The 19,103-nt window shown below is 34.5% G+C and overlaps 2 protein-coding genes across 2 annotated transcripts; both read left to right on the top strand.

Annotated features, from left to right (window-relative positions):
* Positions 1–12,202: 12,202 nt before the first annotated feature.
* LOC18100785 (uncharacterized) lies at positions 12,203–14,882 on the top strand. The gene is made up of 2 exons (XM_006382135.3): positions 12,203–12,685; positions 14,207–14,882. The coding sequence occupies exons 1-2, from the start codon at positions 12,518–12,520 to the stop codon at positions 14,741–14,743; spliced, it is 705 nt and encodes a 234-aa protein (XP_006382197.2). The 5' UTR covers positions 12,203–12,517; the 3' UTR covers positions 14,744–14,882.
* A 425-nt stretch (positions 14,883–15,307) lies between these two features.
* Positions 15,308–17,915, top strand: LOC18100784 (26S proteasome non-ATPase regulatory subunit 11 homolog). Its single transcript, XM_006382134.3, has 2 exons — positions 15,308–15,529; positions 16,436–17,915. The coding sequence occupies exons 1-2, from the start codon at positions 15,445–15,447 to the stop codon at positions 17,710–17,712; spliced, it is 1,362 nt and encodes a 453-aa protein (XP_006382196.3). The 5' UTR covers positions 15,308–15,444; the 3' UTR covers positions 17,713–17,915.
* The last annotated feature ends 1,188 nt before the right edge of the window (positions 17,916–19,103 follow it).

The following is a 19,103-nucleotide window of genomic DNA, read 5'->3' as shown; positions in this document are numbered from 1 at the left end:
TTAAAATGTAAGCCAATCATTGATTCTGTCGGGAAGAAGAAAAGAAATAAAATGAATCAAAAATTAAAATAAAAAAAGGGAGAAAGTCAAGAAGAAATAATTGAAACCAAACTCTCTATGTGCTGCCAACTTTGGATTTCAATAGGGAGTAAGGACACATATTCAATTAGACAGCTATTTACCAAACTTATTTTTAATTTCAATCTCCTTGCTGTCTCAATAATTCAAAGCTTTCTCCATGATAGCACCACCCATTGGAAAAACCCTAATTCCTTTAATGCCTTGTCAAGAGGTACCAATTCTTAGTAAAATACTTGATTTGATATTAAATGAAGACCACACCAATTAATCATTGGGAAACCTAACAATTTATTTTAGGTACAAAATATTATGTATTAAATTAATTGGGAATTGGATGTGCTATAAAGCAATTAATTAGCTGACCCCAATAATAAATTAATTATTATGTAACTGTCTTGATATTGAAAAGAAAAGTTAGCTCTCCACATGTGAGCCACCGCCACAGCATCCTTCCACTGATGTCAGCTTTTCTCTCCTCCACACTTTCCAACAATATTATAATTAGCTTATATAGATAGGGTGAGAGATACGTTTGAATTAATTTTTACATTAATTTATTTATTTGAAATTCTTGCATAGTTTCCGCAGGGATGGTAATAAGTATTTACAAATTAGATTTTTACTGTATTTATATCTTATTTATTATTCATGGGATAAAAAATTTAAAAATCTACATCCTATCCATTATATTTCGATTATTTATTAAGATGCTTATTGTACGAGTATTAGTTAAAATAAAAGAATAATATATATGTATCATATTCATAAAATAATTATCCAAAAACTCTACTCATGCAGGTCGAATTTCGGTATTTATGGTATTTGGATTAAATTGTCTGGGACCAGGAGTTAGCCCACAAGTGAGCTAGCAACCCAACTGGCTTGGACGGTGGGCGAGTGAATGACTTGCCTTGAAATCTCTAATGAACCAAGAAATGCAAGTGGGCAAGTTAGCCCAGAGGCTGAGCTAGGCTGGCCTCGGGAAAACCACTCGGTTTTGCTGGAAGGCCCAATTACTGGGCCCGGCCGAAGATAATACATTCAACCTTCTGAGATTATTGAAGTTTTGAAATATCTAAAATATTATTCATAAAGGTATGAAAAATAAAAAGAATTGAATCCATCATTTCTTTTTTAATAAAAAAACATGTATCTTTTATGGATTCTCAAAGAAAGAAAAAACATGAATCTTTTATGGTGATTTACTTACGAAATTAATGTTCAAGAATTACAGCACAATTTCGAATATTTAATAGATATATTAAGGAAATTATTTAAATATTAGCTACATTACCAGTGGTTAACCCGTGAGTGCGTGTGCATTCGGGCGGGCTTTTTGTGAACCTGAGCATGCTTGCTTCTATGAATCTTCAAGTAGTTCGATGCTATGCCATGCCATCGAGCACCAATGGTTAATGGCTCTACAAGTTGTCCTCCCATATTAGACACAGCATGCATATACAGCATTATGTACATGTTGGTTGGTGCACTCATCACTCATGCCCATATTTATATTTCATATCGTTTTGATGTATTGATATAAACACTACCGAAACATTGATAAATACAAACAGAAATACCGATGAAAATATTCCGTCGGTAAATTGCAGTGAACTTTACCGACGACAATATTCCCTCGGTATATACTGAGGGAATTACAATGGAAAAAAAAAATTAAAACAAAGCTAAAAAATACGATGAAGTGTCATTTATACCAACGAAATAAACTCCGTCGGTAAAATCGTTGGTAAACTGTTAACACTGTTCATCATGTCAATTAAATGAGAATCACCAATATAAAATTTCTTTGGTATTTTTCAGAGAGCTCTTAAATTATTCACTTTCCAATTGCACTGTTAATTACTGTTCATTACAGATAAAATTACCGACAGATTGAAAAGTCTTCGGTATTATTTGGCCGGTTTCTGAAAAATTTTGATTAAATTAAAAATTTAAATTAAATATCACATATATTGGAATCACTGACGGATTGAAAAGTCGTCGGTGATATTTGACGGTTTCTGAAATTTTTTTATTAAATTGAAAATTTAAATTAAATATTACAGACGAAATCACCGACGAAATAGATTAAAAATATTAATATTTAATTATCAATTGATAAAATCATCGGTAAAACGTCCTAATAAAAAACCTAGAATCCCTCATTTCACAACAACAGCCCTCCTTTCTTCTTCTTCTTCTTCTTCTTCTTCCTTTTCTTATGTAAAAAACATCAACATTCCTTTCTTTCTCTTCTTTTCTCTTCTCAGTTTTTTTTTAATGAATATACTTTATAAATTTGTTTTTTTTCTCTTCTTAGTTTCACTCGCAACTACATTAAGGTAAGCTTTTTCTTTTTTCTTTTTCTTTTTATGTTCTTTTTCATTATATTTGTTTTTTTATTTTATTTTTAAATTTTTCTGTTCTTAATAATTGTATGAATGTTGTTGTAGGAATTTTTTTTCATATGAGATCAATTTTTAGTTGATTTATTTATAGGATTTTTAATTTTTTCAAATATTTTCAAATAATCACTGACGGAATTACATACGGTATTTTTCCAAGAAAAATACCGATGGAATGAAGCATGAATTTTTTTTTCTCGTATTTTCCATCAGTAAATCCATCGGTAATAATATTTTTTTATTACCAACAAAAAAAAATTACCGACGAAATATTTACTAACGAAGCATTTCCATCTGTGATTCCGTTGGTAAATTAATTACCAACGGAATGATAATACACATACTAACGGAAAATTCTGTCGGTGAATATAAAAATTCTGACAGTGAAAAAATAATGTTTTAAAAATAAAAAAATATTATTTTGATAATTGTTTTTTAAAAAAAACATTTAGAAAAATATCAACGTTTCCGAACACCCTAATTAAAACAAGAAAGTAGGAGTTACGGAGGTAATTAATCTATGGATGTCAATATGATCAGAGTACGTACGCAAGAGCTTTTGTAGTGAAATCTTAAAATACCAAGAAGATGAAGCTTTGGGCTACCTCTCTAAATCTGCAGTGTCCAGATTAATTACGATTTCTTAACAAAACTCTCTCTCTCGATGCATTAAAATTTGTGAACTTTAGCCTGCTTAATTAATCTATTAATTTGCATGATAGATTGATAGTACAAGTCTTCAGGTTTGTGTTACTTGATTGAAAAAACAAATATAAAAGTACAAAATAAATTATCTATGTTATAATTATAAAATGAGGTTTTATATTTTAAAAATAAATAAATAAAGTATATAAAAACATATCTCTTACTATATATCTTCTATTAAATATATATTCCAATTACCATATTGTAAAACAATGTGCTGCAACATGCAACAATATTATTGCTCTAGCTAGTAGTTGTCCCATGGCAGGCAGGCAGGCAGGCAGGCATGCATGCAGGCACCAGCTAGTCACCAATGGCGATCGATAATGTTTGTCCAATAATTAATAATATTGGCAAGTGAAATTCTGTATGTTTCATGAAACCATAAAGGACCGGCAATAACTCTTTGATTTGGTGCAACATGAGATGTAATAAAATTAGTGGACTTATGTGGATCTCCATCTGCCTGCCTGCCCTAACAAATGGTACGGTCGCCCACTAGTCTTAAGGCACCCACCCTGATCTCCATTACCTAATTATTACTGACTGGACAGTACACTACCACTTTCCTTCAAGCTGTCTTTATTAAAATATCTGCTCCTTCACCTCCCAATCAATCGACTCTGACTCTCAAAATTACATGATGAAAAATTGCTCGATCCACTGAGTTTGTAGGTATTTTTTTTCCTATAATAGGAATGGAAGAGATATTATTATTAAGATCGATTCCAGGGCTATCAAGGAGATGACAAACCAAACCGGAAAATAAGTAAAAAACTATATATATTTCGTAGACTTACAAAGTATAAATCCCTCGGCTTTGGAATTTTCTTCTTACAATACTACTCCAATAAATTAATACTATTACAAGTACTTTCAGTGCTACTGTCTGGCATAACCCGTTGAATACCTAACCAATTTGTAGGTATTAATTTCTTGTTTGTGAATAATAATAAAGTATTGGTGGGGAGTTGGACTTTAATTTGTGCACTAACTTGAGCTTCTTTAATGGCGTGTCCAATTTGTTATATATTCCAAAAAATAAAAACAAAAGCATTAATGTCTTCATTTGCTTCATTGTTTAATTAGTGTGAGTACTCCTTGATGGATTTTAATCCAATAAACCCATAGATCAAATTATTTAATGTGATTATAGCATATGATAACATATATCTATCTTAGTTTTAAAAGAATATTATCCATAATTAAAATCTTAGGTTGAAAGCTTCTCCAATATATAGAAGTTAGCTAGAAAAGAAAGACAAGGGAGGAAGTGCATGCAGAGGAAAATCAATGCCAACAAAAGTCATGAAATTTTGAAAGATAGGTTTAAATACTCTAAAACATCTGTAAATAACTAAGAAACAACTAAAATTCTATGCTAATTTTTCCATCTCCGATGTTGCTAAGAAAAATATGAGTATGGAACTTTATTTTTTAGAATAAGGTTTAAAGCACTGATCCCTTGAATTTAATTACTTTCTTATCCTATACGTACATCTCATATGTGTGCACAATATTCTACTTCCATTATTTCCACAAATAGCTAGAATTAATGGACAATAAACATCATTTATTTATTTATTTATTTAATCCACAGACTGATCAGTCCATGCAAGAAGCTGTAGAAAATTAAAGCTAGCTCTTCACTAACGTAATTAAGATCGACATTAAACAAAGCATAGACATTGCTTACTTTTATTTATATTATTATCTCTTATCTCTTTTGACGTTTTCTATGATAAACTATGATTTTTTCTTAAAAGTTTCTTCCACTATATGTAAGATGAGTAGAGCAATTTATTAATTTACACAAGTCATATTGAGACCGTGGAAATATATAGCACTAGATCATTACTTGCGGGGTCCATCTGATTGTGGCGAATTAATTAGTGGAGAAAAGAGAATACCATACTTAATTATAATATAGGTTGTGATTGTTAGATATTTCAAGAAAATAAAAAAAAATACATAAGGCGACTATAAAAAATATTTGGTTAGAGATGCAAATTAAATATGTCACTGGTGAATCTCTAAACTTTCAAGACATGACCCTCACTACAAACCCAATAATTAATTAGAAATGGAAGTAGTAGTTCGATTAATATTTCAATATATTATGGAATGTGTATATCATAGGAAATATTGTAATTTTTATGTATAGATTTATTCTGTGTAGTATGGTCTAGATTATCATTAGTATGTTGCCCTATTCATATATATAGAGAGGTTGACTACCACATTAGGTTAAGCCTCCTATTTTATACAAAATACTATTATATTATCCTTTTCAATTTGATATCAAAGCTTGTTTATCTTAATTGATTTATTTCTTCCTTTTCTCTCTAAACAATCGATGGATCCTTCTACAACTGCTTCTGATGCCGGAATCAATATTTGTTCTTCTTCTCTTACTTCATCTTTCCTAGTAGTGTCGCCGCCCACACTCTCCTCTACAGCTGCTGCAATCATGTCTGCATCTGCTGTAACAACAGTTGTTGGTTCCTTGGCAGCCATTATTCCCCTCTCCAATACACAACAACTAATTAATCTCAAGCTTATCAACACAAACTATCTATATTGACGTATGCAGATGAAACCATATCTGATTGGTCAGAGTGTTTTTTCATTTGTTGATGGTTTTTTTTCATGTCCTTCTCCCCACGTCATGTCGAGTGATGATTCTGCCGCCTCTGTCATCTTCGGTTCAGGTATTAATCAAACTTTTCTCTTATGGAAACAACAAGATCAACTAATCCTCAGTGCTCTCCTCTCCTCTCTTTCTATGAATGTCCTCTATCTTATGGTTGATTGTCTGACTTTTGCCAGTGTTTGAAACACACTAGAACATGCTCTTGCTTCTCCATCCAATTCTCGAATTATGCAATTACGTGGCTCTCTTCAAGATCTTTGTCAAGGTGATGATACTGTCACCATTTATTTGCAGAAAGCCATGGTTTATTGGATGAATTAGCAGTAGCAGGCCGACCCATCTTTCTTACAGATTTCAATTTATATGTTTTTTAGGGCTTTCGTGGTGAGTTGATCCGTGATTTGATTACAAGTTTGTCGACCAAGGCTGAGCTTCTTCCCTACTCTGAGCTTTATAATCACCTTTTTACCCATGAGTTCTTACACATGAGTTCTCTTCAATCCACTCCTACTGCTGCACCGTTGTTGCCTACTTCTTCACAACCTCTCTTTGCTTTGGTTGCTCAACATGATTTTTCTGATTTTAATGGCAATGTTTTTTCTCATAATCAAGGCAGAGAAAGATATGGTGGCTAGAGGAATACCAACAACTCCTTCAGCCAACCATGTAGTTAGAATTACTATGGCAACAGTGGTTGTTCTTGGCAGTAGAACCGTGGCTATGAGGGCAATTGAAAACAACAACCTAACTAAAATTTTTCACCAAATCAATCGTCTTCTACACGATAGGTCTGATGTTAGTTATGCAATATTTTTGGCCACTCAGCACAATAATGTTCACGGTTAGTAACCCATAGAAATCAAGCCTCAGTCAACTTCTCTTTCAGTGATGCTTCAACAATAAATTCTGTCAATTGGTTTCCTGACACAAGTGCAAACCAACATGTTACTCCAAACATTGCAAGTATGACAAATACAAAACCCTATCTTGGTAATGATCAGTTACATGTTGGTAATGGTAAGGGACTTGTCATATCTAATACAGCTCATACTACTTTACATATTTTAAAACGCACATTTATTTTATCTAATGTATTACATATGCCTCAAATTAAAAAAAAAAACAACTCCTATTTGTTCAACAGTTTTATCGTGAAAATTGTCTTTTTTGAATTTCATTCCTCTGTTTTTTATGTCAAGGATCTCATCATAACTAAGAAAGTTCTTCTTTCAGGTCAGGGTGAAGATGGAATTTATATCCTCTCAGAGTCTTCCACAATCTTTATGCCTCAAGCTTTTTGATCTGTTAGCATGTCTAGCTCTATTAATGTCCGACATCGTTGACTTGTTCACCCAAGTTCACATGTTCCGAGTTTCTTAGCGTCAAATAAAAAGGTCATTTGTAATTCTCATCATTTAAATTTTCAGTGTCAAGCTTGTCTGTTAGAAAAATCACCACGTATGTCATTACAGCTTACAAGTCACAAAACATCTGCTCCTTTTGAGCCAATTTTTAATGATGTTTGGGGTCTTACCCTAATTTTATCTTTTGATGGTTTTCTTTATTTTATTATTTTTATGGCTGTGCAAACGAAATCTCTTTAGTTTTATCATATTGTCATCAAATCTGATGTATTCAATATGTTTCACCAGTTTCAAGTTTTCGTTGAATGACAGTTTTCTCATAAAATTAAATCTGTCCAAACTGATTGGGGTGATGAATATCATAAATTAAATTCCTTTTTTTAAAACCATTGGTATTCATCATCGTTTAATATGTCCACATGCACATGAACAGAATGACACTATTGAGCGTAATCATTGTCATATTGTCGAAACTGGTCTTATTCTTCTTGGTCACTGTAAGGCACCTCTAAAATTTTGGAGTTATGTTTTTGAAACTTTTATATATCTCATTAATCATATGCCAACACCTATCTTGCGTAATAAATCTCCTTTTGAATATTTGTTTCATCAACCACATGATTATACATTTTTATGTACTTTCAGGTGTCTTTGTTTTCCTTTCATTCATCCTTATAATGCTCATAAGTTAGACTATTGTTCTACTCAATGTGTGTTTTTAGGCTACAGTTCATCTCACCTAGTCTATCATTGTCTTGACTTGTCCTCTAATCGTATTTTCATCTCTCATCGTGTCTGTTTTCATGAACATCAATTTTCTTTTCTTGAGTTTGACTAAGTCTCCATCTCAAGTCACTCTGTGTTTACATCTACACTCACTTCAAAACTTCCTTCATCACTAGCTTTTCAATACCAACTTTCTCAGACCCACGAACCTCTCCCACCTCCCCTTTAGTTCCCTTATCACCACCTGCATCTTTATCTCTTGATCATTCTCCAGGTTTGGGTTCTGTTGTGCCAACCTTGTCTTCATTTGACTCACTCATTGCTGTTGCATCTATAATCACATCATCGAGTCCTTCTTCTTCGCCCAATACCTCTGATCAGTCTATGCCAGGTTTGAACCTCTTTGTTGATCTCTCCAGCTACTCTCTTCCACAGCAGACCCAGTCTATCATGTCTGCTGTCCCTTCAGCACCTCGACAAAACCATATCGTCCTGCGTTCATGAAAAAATAGGTCTGCCAACATGAGTTTGGTTTCTGCCACTCCATTGTCTTCAGAATCACGGGTAACATCTTCGCCTAATCTTGAACCTCTTAATTTTAAGGAAGCTGGTCAATTTTTGTGCTGGTATAGTGCAATGAAATATGAAATTGTTGTTTTACATGACAATGGTACTTGGTCATTGGTTCTATTTGATCCAATTATGAATGTGCTTGGTTGCCAGTGGGTGTATAAAATCAAACGACGAGCTGATGGTGGTATTGACTGCTATAAGGCTCGCTTAGTTGCGCGATGATTCACTTAGCAGGAAGGAATTGATTACTAAAAAACATTCAATCCTGTGGTTAAACTGACTATTGTTCGGTTAGTTCTCACTATTTCCGCATATAAAGGCTGGCAGATTCGACAACTTGATGTTCATAATACATTCCTTAATGGGTAACTTAAGGAGGTTGTTTATATAAAGCAACCCATGAGTTTTGTAGACTCTACTCTATCTACTTATGTCTGTTGCTTTCACAAGTCTCTTTATGGCTTAAAACAAGCCCCACGAGCTTGGTACACACGACTGAACGACTTTCTTCTTTCTATTGGTTTTTAGGCTTCGAAGGTTGATACCTCCTTATTTATTTTGTCTGTGGATTGCGATATTTGTTATTTTCTTGTTTATTTTGATGGCATTTTACTCATTGGTAGTAACTCTGCTTTGGTTCAACGTCTCATTACTTTGCTGAGCTCAGAGTTTAAATTTCGTGATTTGGGTGATGCTCATTACTTTTTTAGGAATTGAAGTTACCTTTACCAGTATGGGTCTCATGTTTAGTCAACACAAATATGTTCTTCATTCTTTGTCATGCTAGTATGTCATCATGCAAACCTGTTGATACTCCGACCTTTGCTTCTAAGATTGGATTGCAATCTGGTGAGTTATTTTCGGATTCCACTCGCTTTTGACAAATTATTAGCGCTCTTCAATATCTCACCTTTACTAGACTGGATATATGTAATGCTGTGAACAAGGTCTGTCAATTTATGCATGCTCCTACTGAGGGCTATTGGGCTGCTGTGAAACATATATTGCGATATTTAAAAGGTACGACTTCTTTTGGCCTGCACCTTACTCGTGGTTCTTCATGGTTTTACTGATGCTGATTGAGCTGATAGTATTGATGATCGTAAGTCTACCGTGGCTTACATTGTATTTTTTAACACCACTCCTGTTTCATGGAAATTTGGCAAGCAACGAACTGTTGGTGACACTGCTGAGGTTCTTTGGCTTCGCTATCTTTTGTCAGATTTATATTTCTCTTCTAATTCTATCACTACTATTTGGTGCGAGAACTTTGGTGCTACTTATTTGTACGGTAATCCAATCTTTCATGCTCATACAAAAGCATGTTGATGTTGATTAGCACTTTGTTGGTGATTAAGTGGCCAAAAAAAAGATTCAGATTCGTTTCATATCCTCAAGGACCAATTAGCTGATGTTCTTACTAAGCCGCTGCCTCACTTTACCTTTGCTTATTTACGGTCTAAGCTTCATGTGGACACCTCACGTTCAGCTTGAAGGAGTGTATTATGAAATATATTATATTATAGAAAATATTGTAATTTCCCTGTATAGATTTATTCTATGTCGTATGGTCTATATTATCATATATATATATATATATAAGGCCTTATTTCTCTCTCTGTCTCTCTGTAAGAGAGAAAAAGAGTAATTGCCATATTAGATTAAGCCTCATATTTTACACAAAAGACTATTATATTATCTTCTTCAATTAAATGAAAAGGACATTTCACAGTACTAGATTAAAATTGAAAGCAATGTGCTATTAACATTTGAGAATCCCAAAGATTCTTGTCTGGAAGGATATGGTCAGCAAAACGATCAAAAAGCAATTCCATATTAATAAAGAGGACGTCTTCAATCAATTAGCTTTACAGTGAACTATTATTTGATAAAAAAAAAAAGCAATCTATTAGTTAATCCATGTGTTATCAGTGAAAAATAACTAGCTAGTTAATTCTCTTAATTTAAAATCCATGTGTTTATTTATAGATATATATAAATTTTTGTAAAATATCTGAGCACGCATGCACACGATTAAGAAAGATAATTTAATTTCGGTACGTAAAAGACATGCTCAAAGAAAGCAAATTAAGAAACGGGATAAGCATATTATGAAGAACAAAAAACAATTCGAGAATTTATTTGCAACGAACAGATCATCAGTATGTGAGGATTTGAAGCATACCAGAAAGTATCAGGAATTTGTTCTAATTGAAGGTATATGAGTGGATTCCATGGTCCGCCTGGCTCTCTTTGACAAAATAACTAGTGGAAACTGAATATGATTCCAACATTCATGCTAGCCAGATTCAATTCACACATGCATGTAGCAGTAATTAATAGGGCGAATTAAGGACATTCATACCCATAACAAGAGACGATTCTCGACTGCGGGCTGAGTCCCTAACCAAGAAATGTGCCATTGGATCTTCCATCTATCTAACATTACCTACCTCCTTGACAGCAATAATATTATCATTCTCAAGACAGATAAGTCCATTATTTCAAGGCGAAGACGAAGGACCTGCTGCAGCTTCCATCATCTGATGATGATTGCTCTAGAGCCTCTGGCTAAATATTAACCTTGGAGTACAACAACTAATCAAAACTTAATCATCAGAGCATGCGGTTAATAATTATTACTTGTGGTTATGGAGTGTGTGTGTGTTAACATTAATTACTCGTTGTTTAAATATGTATTTTACTAGTTTTGAACAATTTCGTATGCGTGTTTGACAGGATAGTCACGCAAGATATATAGGAGAGGCCATATGCATACAATATTGCTTTCATGGCAAGCAAAAACCACACGCAATTAGCTTGTAAAATCCATGAGCTTAAGCATAGAGACGCAGCTGCAAGATGAGTGCGCATACACGTTCCCCTACACTCTCCATCTCATGATAAAGGCATGTCCTTGGTCGCTCCCTTCTCTTCAATTATTTTTATTTATCTATCCACCTGATCTTCCATTATTATTTTACTTTCTTCTTTGCGCCTTGTCAGATTACCACTTTCCCCTGATCTCCTTTATACCATCCATTTTTTTTCTAAATCCCTTCAATATTGGCATCCTGTTTTTGCTTGTACGTATAATATTCTTCATTCAAATTTCTTTACATGAAATAAATAATAAGATTGATTTTAAGGTATTATTCGATTATATATTGTATTGTACAGAAGAGACGTCATAATTACTGGAAAAAAAATCATTTTATAACTATATATCATTATAAATTATAATTCTATATATCTTCAAACAAGAACAAAAACAATTAATAAAAGTGACTATTATTAAAGAATAATATAAATCATATCCTGGGACCTTACCTAATAACTTAAGTTATTGGGTTGAGATGATTCTTTGACAACTATATATATAATTGTCTCTATCTCCTTGTATCTTGGAATTTCGCTTCATATCCATATATAGTGTAATTAAATCCTACAAAAATTAGAGTCACTTCAATGTTGAATCAAACCCTTTTTGTGAAAATAAGAAAGAAATGCCCTTGCAAGTTTATTTCATTTGTTGAGCAAAAGTGTTGTGCTACATGCAAGGCCGGGGTTCTAATAAATTAATACTTGAAATAAATTTATTTATTATAAAATGAAAAGTTAAGAAAAGTAAAGTGGCAAATGGACAATATAAGCATTAGTTACATTTTTATAAAGCAGCAAATGTTATTGGGGTTTCCCTCCTTTTTCTTCTTGGCTTTATGTGCATGTTGAATCACGCAGTCAAACAAGACCACATACATTACTTCCTTGTTCAATACACACACATACGCTCATTCCTTCCTCGTCTCTCTCTCTCTCTCTATATATATATATATATATGTGTGTGTGTGTGTGTGTGTGTGTGTGTGTGTGTGTGTGTCTATATATATATACGTGCGTGTGTAGCTTCCATGACAGTTTTGAAATAGAGTTCTTGAGTTTTAACAAAGCTAGCCAGAGAAGATCAGAATACAAGCCTCAGATCAGCATTCACACACACACAGAGAGACATGGAGTGGAGAAAATGTTATCTTGATGTTATACTAGTACCACTAGGGTTTATGATCTCCATGGCTTACCATGGCTGGTTATGGCATAAGGTTAGAACGCAACCTCTCACCACAATCATCGGGACAAATGCTAGCGGGCGGAGGTTTTGGGTTTCAGCCATAATGAAGGTACCGAATCTTGCTAGCTAGCTACCTACCTTATTATTTGCACTTAATTCTTTCAATTTTATCACCTTCAATGATATATATATGCTTGTATTTCATAATTTGATATATTTGATGGGTGTTTACTATTTTTTCTTCATAAACCAAACTTCATTAATAAAACCATCTAAAAAAGGGTTGAATACCAAAAAGAAGAAGAAGAAGTGAGAATACCCTATTACAAGCATGCAATCTTACCAGAGAATAAATTAAAATAGATGGACAAAATATTGTAGCCCATTTGATCCCTGTGCATCTAGATACAATATGACTGTATTGTTCATTTTGAGCAGTGTAGTTTTTTTTGCACTTCAACTGTTAATTTTTGCAATTTTATCCTTCAAAATTAGAATACCATGGTTTTTTCCCTTTCATTTCTCTCAATTTGCATGCCTATTAAGTTTAGTTTGGCGTACTTAGATTATGAATCGGGCTCAATCAGAATTTAATTGTTAATCCTAAAAAGGGGTGAATATAAAAAAATAGCAAGCTAGAAATTTGTTATGTTCAATTCTGTTTTGTTTTTGTTTTTATTCCTTTTTATCTATCTCTTTAACACTTTAATTTAATTTTATTTTAATTTTCTTTTAAGGATTTGCCTTAGCCATTCCCGTGTTCTACATTCCACATGATAGAGAAATATAACCTCTCCCCCCCCCCCCCCCTAATATTCCTATATATAAAAAAAAAAGCTTCGATCCACCAATGTATGATTCGGGAATTATATGAATCATTCCTCTCTCTTTTTTTCGAAATATTAATATCACAACTATATTTGTTAAGGAATTTGAGAAGAAAAAAAAGAGGATATACTGACTATAGCGTGCCATCCTTGTGGTACTGTGTAAATATCCCACCAAGTTGTATACCTTAGGCTTGATTCCTATACAGTAATTATTGCTGCTGCCATTTTCTAAAGCAAGGGAAAGCAAGGCATATATTCATAGTGCAATTTGGTGGAAAACCCATATTCCTTGAGCGATTTGGCCAATATTAATGCTAGCAAAGATGTTGACAGCTTGCATGATCATATATACAGGGAGAATTAAGCCAGGTGCATTGGGAGACAACGTCCTATCATTTTCCTTTCAATAATTCTCTACTTTTTCTCTGTAGAGTTATGAGATATATGGCCATTATGATCTCATAGTTCGTGATCATTGCCTTTCACTTCACCATTACGAAAAGAAGGGAAAAAAAAGAAGGGAAAAACCAGTCATAAATAAACATTTGTTTTTTATGATGAATCTTATGTCCCCAGAAAGCACTAATTGCATCTATCACATATCAAATCAAATTTAGCCCTATTTAAATGATCAAGCCAAAGTTACTGGGCATACGATTAATGTAAAGGACAAAATACTAGCTTGGAATTCTTTTCTGATTGTAATTATCTGATAGATTATTTATTTTGACTCAGCTATAGTGCATGGAAATCATCTTGACTAACAAGAGTTTAATAAATTAATTTGATGGGGCATGCAGGATAATGAAAAGAAGAACATACTGGCAGTCCAAACTCTTAGAAACTTGATCATGGGATCAACCCTAATGGCCACCACCTCCATCCTTCTATCCGCTGGCCTGGCTGCCATTATAAGCAGTACATACAGTGTGAAGAAGCCACTAAATGATGCGGTTTATGGGGCTCACGGTGAATTCATGGTGGCGTTAAAATACGTCACAATCTTAACCATCTTCATGTTCTCATTCTTTTGTCACTCTTTGTCCATAAGGTTTGTGAACCAAGTTAACCTGCTCATCAATACTCCACCAGATCCCATGTCCATGGTGACCTCAGAGTATGTAAGCGAGCTCTTAGAGAAGGGGTTTGTCTTGAACACAGTGGGGAACAGGCTCTTCTACTCAGCGATGCCTCTCTTGCTTTGGATATTCGGGCCAGTCCTTGTTTTCTTGTGTTCAGTCACAATGGTCCCAGTGCTTTACAACTTAGACTTTGTGTTTGGTAACGGACAGGGAAAGATTATGAACAGGAATGGAGAGATCGGAGACTTTGTATGACAGCAAAATATTAAATTAAGGAGATCAATTAAGTATTAAATGTGTCTTAATTATATATTCACTAGCTCTCACAATTAATATATGTAAGTGAGGTTCGTGTGTATGCCATTAATGAAACTATGGACAACCTTTGTTTTAATTTCCATGGGTAAGAGAGTTGGGTTTTGTGTAATTTCCCATGTTTGTTTAGGTGGAATATATATGAATCAACTCATTGCACGAGGCGGAAGCCATTACTTTTCATAGTGGAAACGAATTTGTCATGTGTGCCACACACACACAAGTTGGTGTTTTATATAACATTTCAATCTGATATTAATAATTACGTTACGTCTCAATATATAATTAATTTTGTATTTTCCTTCATTTTTGGGTTCAAAGATGAATGAAATTAATTAATTAAAATATAATAATGAACTTTCTCTAGGTTTACTATAAGATCTATTGTGTATTGGACCTAATTTTTGCTACACATAAATTACCAACAAGTTATTGATTATCCAATTATATATGTCTAACCAGCCTTGAAATCTTTTATGCTAAAATCTAATGCTAGCCCGACTTAATTAATGTCAATAATATCAGCTTTACTTTAAGATTCAGCTTACAAATAACAGCCCATTTAGAGCCCACTGTTAAAATTCAAAGCCCATCATTTCTCTGCGGCTCATAAGAAGCCCAGTGTGGAACTTATCTGTAATATGTTGCACTGCCCCCCATTTAGCATTGCCGATTGTCTGAGTCTCCCTCTCTGTCCGATCACTCCCTCTTTACTTCTTCTGCAAGGTAAGCTTGCTTTTCCCTTTATTTCTTCACATTTTCCTCTCTCATTTTCTATCTTAGCTTTCTTTTTTGTGATCAAAGGTTTAGCCTTGATTTTCACCTGGTTACTCTCTTTTTTTCGTGCATATTTTGTGTTTTCATTTTAAAGCTCTAACCTTTGGAAACTTGAAAAAAAGTTTGGATCTTTTTGTTTAGAAAGATGGTTACTTTTGGCATTTTGAAGCATCGAAAATGCTCCCATTTGTAAATACTTGCCAGAAAAACACTGAAATCTGTGGATCAGTATTGTTGGTTTTCGACCTTTTTGTAGTGCTAAAATGGAGTACTCTTCTAAGAGGTTAATACTTGTTCTGTTGTTGGCATTTCGTTTGTTTTATTGAACATGCATGCTAGAAATTCAAGATTTCGTTTTTGGTAAAATGGGTTTTTACACTTCTTGGAGTAATTAATTTACTTGCGTTTCTTCAATGGGTCATTTATGCACTTCTTCATTGAAGCTCAATTTTCTAGATTCTTGGTGCTTGCATTGATGGGGGCCGTGCTTTGAACTTTACTTAGGGTTTCATGTTTTTCAACAAGGTAACATGACTTTGAAGATTTTTAATACTTCACATATGGTAGCTTTGCACATTTCCTTTCTATTAATTTCATGTTTAAGAATACCCTAAAGAATGAGAGATTTTAGTATGCTTGAGTAGCTGAAACGAGGTTTTTAGTCATTAGTTCTTTAATGAATAACCTATGCAATAGAATCTCCAAGGTGTATCATCCAGTTTTATGGCAGTATAAGCTCATTTGGTCATCAAGGAGCAAATATTAATTTGATAGTCATGTTATGATTTTCCTGTATATTTTTCACTAATTATTTCACAACAATGTTCAAACAATCTGGTGATAATTGTCTTGCAGCTGCAGCTATGACTGCATCATATCTTCCAGCGACAACAGACTCAATTGCTCTGGCTTCAAAAGCTGAGGACCCATTTGAGGCCATTTCCATCCTACACAAAATACTTGAAAACCCTTCTTCTTCTCCGGATGCAATTCGCATAAAGGAACAGGCCATTACCATTCTATCGGACCTTTTCACACAACATAACATGGCTGAGGATCTTCACGCTCTTCTCTCTCAGTTGATGCCTTTCTTTGCCGTGATCCCAAAGGCTAAAACTGCCAAAATCGTCAGGGGAATAATCGACTCTGTTTCCAAAATACCTGGAACATCTGATGTCCAAATTGCTCTTTGCAAAGAACTAGTGCTGTGGGCTCGTGCCGAAAAGCGTGCTCTCCTGAGGCAGCGAGTTGAGACAAGGCTTGCAGCTCTTTTAGTGGAAACTAAGGAGTATTCGGAGGCACTGGCCCTGCTTACCAACTTGGTAAAAGAGGTAAAGGGAGTGGATCACAAGCGACTTCTTGTGGAAATACTCTTGCTTGAGAGTAAGCTACACTATTTGTTGAAGGACCGTCACAAGGCGAGAACTGCTCTCACAGCTGCTAAGAAAGCTGCGAATGCTGTCTATATGCCACCAACTCAACAAGGTGCCATTGATTTGCATAGTGGGATTCTCTTTGCTGAGGACAAGGAGTATACAACAGCTTATAGCTATTTCTTTGAAGCATTTGAGGCATTCAAAGCTGTTGAAGACCCAAGAGCAATTTTCAGTCTTAAATACATGCTATTGTGCAAGATCATGACGAACCAATCTAAAGATGTTGCTGGGCTGATTTCTTCTAAGGCAGGCCTTAAATATTTTGGGCCAGAACTGAATGTCATGAAAGCAGTCGCCGATGCTCATTCCAACCGATCTTTGAGGTCCTTTGAAAAGGTGCTGCGGGATTACAGGTATCAGCTGGAGACAGACCCAACTATCTACAATCATCTCTCATCCCGTTATGAAGCTCTTGTGGAACTAAACCTGTGTAGATATATTGAGCCTTTCTCAAGGGTCGAGATTCCACACATTGCTGGGCTGATTGATTTGCCTGTTGACTTTGTGGAGAAAAAGCTGGCACAAATGATTCTGGACAGGAAGTTTGTTGGGATACTGGACCAAGGTGCTGGACATATCATAATATTTGATGAACCCAAGAAGGATGCTCTCCTCCCTGCAGCTCTGAAAACCATCTCCAGCATTGGCAAGGTTGTGGACAGCCTTTTTGTCAAATCTTCCAAGATTGTGCACTGAAGAGATTTGCATTGCTTGAGTGCTGCATGTTGATTTCCATTTCCAGTCCTTTTGTTAAAAAAAAGCCTGTAGACACTTGACAGTGTTTTGGTTCCAAACTCATGTTCCTGAATTCCTTTGCTAGTTAACGGTTGACTGATGTTACAATTGGTATGCTGACCATATTCTCGATCAAAATCCTGATACTGGAGGTTTTAGAATCCTTTAATGGCCCAACAAGATATTTGTCTGTTCACATCTTTGAGTCCTTGTGAACCCTTTTAGGCAGATAGCAAGATTTGACACTAAGACCCATTAAGGTATGTGTTACCTAGCCTATCCAAATCCTCTGACCTGAACCCTCTGGATTTGGGCTTTATACAAAACAATATCACTACATGACTGTCCAGCTGGTTATATGTATTTGGCAGTCCATTCTCTTCGCCTGGAACATTCAACAACTGGAGTGCAAGTAACCACAAAATCTTTTCCTACTTTACGAAATAAACAATACGAGGTGGGTTTGCCGGTAGAAGCTGTGTTTTGTTTTGGAAATTTTCTAACCATGAAAAAACTATAATCTATGGTGCCTTAACAGTGAAGAAACTCCACTAGATGGGTTTTCCGTGCAAAGGAAAGTTAAAGAAAGAAGGAACTTTTGATTCTGATTGTGGCTGCAACGTGGGGTCTGCTTGATAATTCGCTGTGTAAAAGTTAGGTATTAACCATTCCAAAAGCAGGCAAAGTTAGCAAAAAGCAATAATATGATTAGTGTTAGCATTACTTTTTTCAAAAAACAAAAAACACTTGTGATAATTAAGTGGATCTTCCCTGGTTTGAGCACGACGTACAATTATATAAAGCATTTTATCAGCAACTTTGTCATCAGGACGGTGGCAGTCCAAATCAACCTTCCATCGCTTTGTCCTTGACTTCTTCATAATAAACCTTAGACGTGAGTTTTATTTACTACAACACCATCCGCTCAAGCACAGTTATCCCCTGGCATGGAGGACGAGGGTTTGGTCAAGTCGCCTTCATGCTTATATTCAAACAAAGAATCGTAATCTGCTTAACCTGCGGATTAGTTAAAGAATCCTGTGATTGGAATAATATCGTGGTTGTTTATACATCGTAATTACAAGGAAATGATGGCGAAGAAGTCCGGAACACGTCAAACAAGTAATCCAATATTAACAACCATAATTTTAAGTTTTATCATTAGATTAAACTTAAATTTAATTAGGAGACTTTACAAGCAACCGATGCCTAAGAAGACTTTCAAATTAAACTTAAAAGATTTTTTTTTAATTATTTTTCTAATTAATTTTAGTTTTTAATTACCTTTTACCTCTTTATAAACACGGTTGGAGTTTTATTTTGTTATTTTTTTTCATTGTTAATGAATTATG

This window comes from Populus trichocarpa, chromosome 6, assembly GCF_000002775.5.
Source record: "Populus trichocarpa isolate Nisqually-1 chromosome 6, P.trichocarpa_v4.1, whole genome shotgun sequence".
In the NCBI taxonomy this organism is placed as follows: Eukaryota; Viridiplantae; Streptophyta; class Magnoliopsida; order Malpighiales; family Salicaceae; genus Populus; species Populus trichocarpa.
This window is presented reverse-complemented; position numbering and strand designations above follow the sequence as displayed.

Coding starts and splice junctions, on each gene's coding strand:
- LOC18100785 (XM_006382135.3), top strand. CDS start 12,518: ATGGAGTGGAGAAAATGTTATCTTGATGTTATACTAGTACCACTAGGG. Junction 12,686..14,206: donor GGGTTTCAGCCATAATGAAG/GTACCGAATCTT, acceptor TGGGGCATGCAG/GATAATGAAAAGAAGAACAT.
- LOC18100784 (XM_006382134.3), top strand. CDS start 15,445: ATGTTGCACTGCCCCCCATTTAGCATTGCCGATTGTCTGAGTCTCCCT. Junction 15,530..16,435: donor CTCTTTACTTCTTCTGCAAG/GTAAGCTTGCTT, acceptor ATTGTCTTGCAG/CTGCAGCTATGACTGCATCA.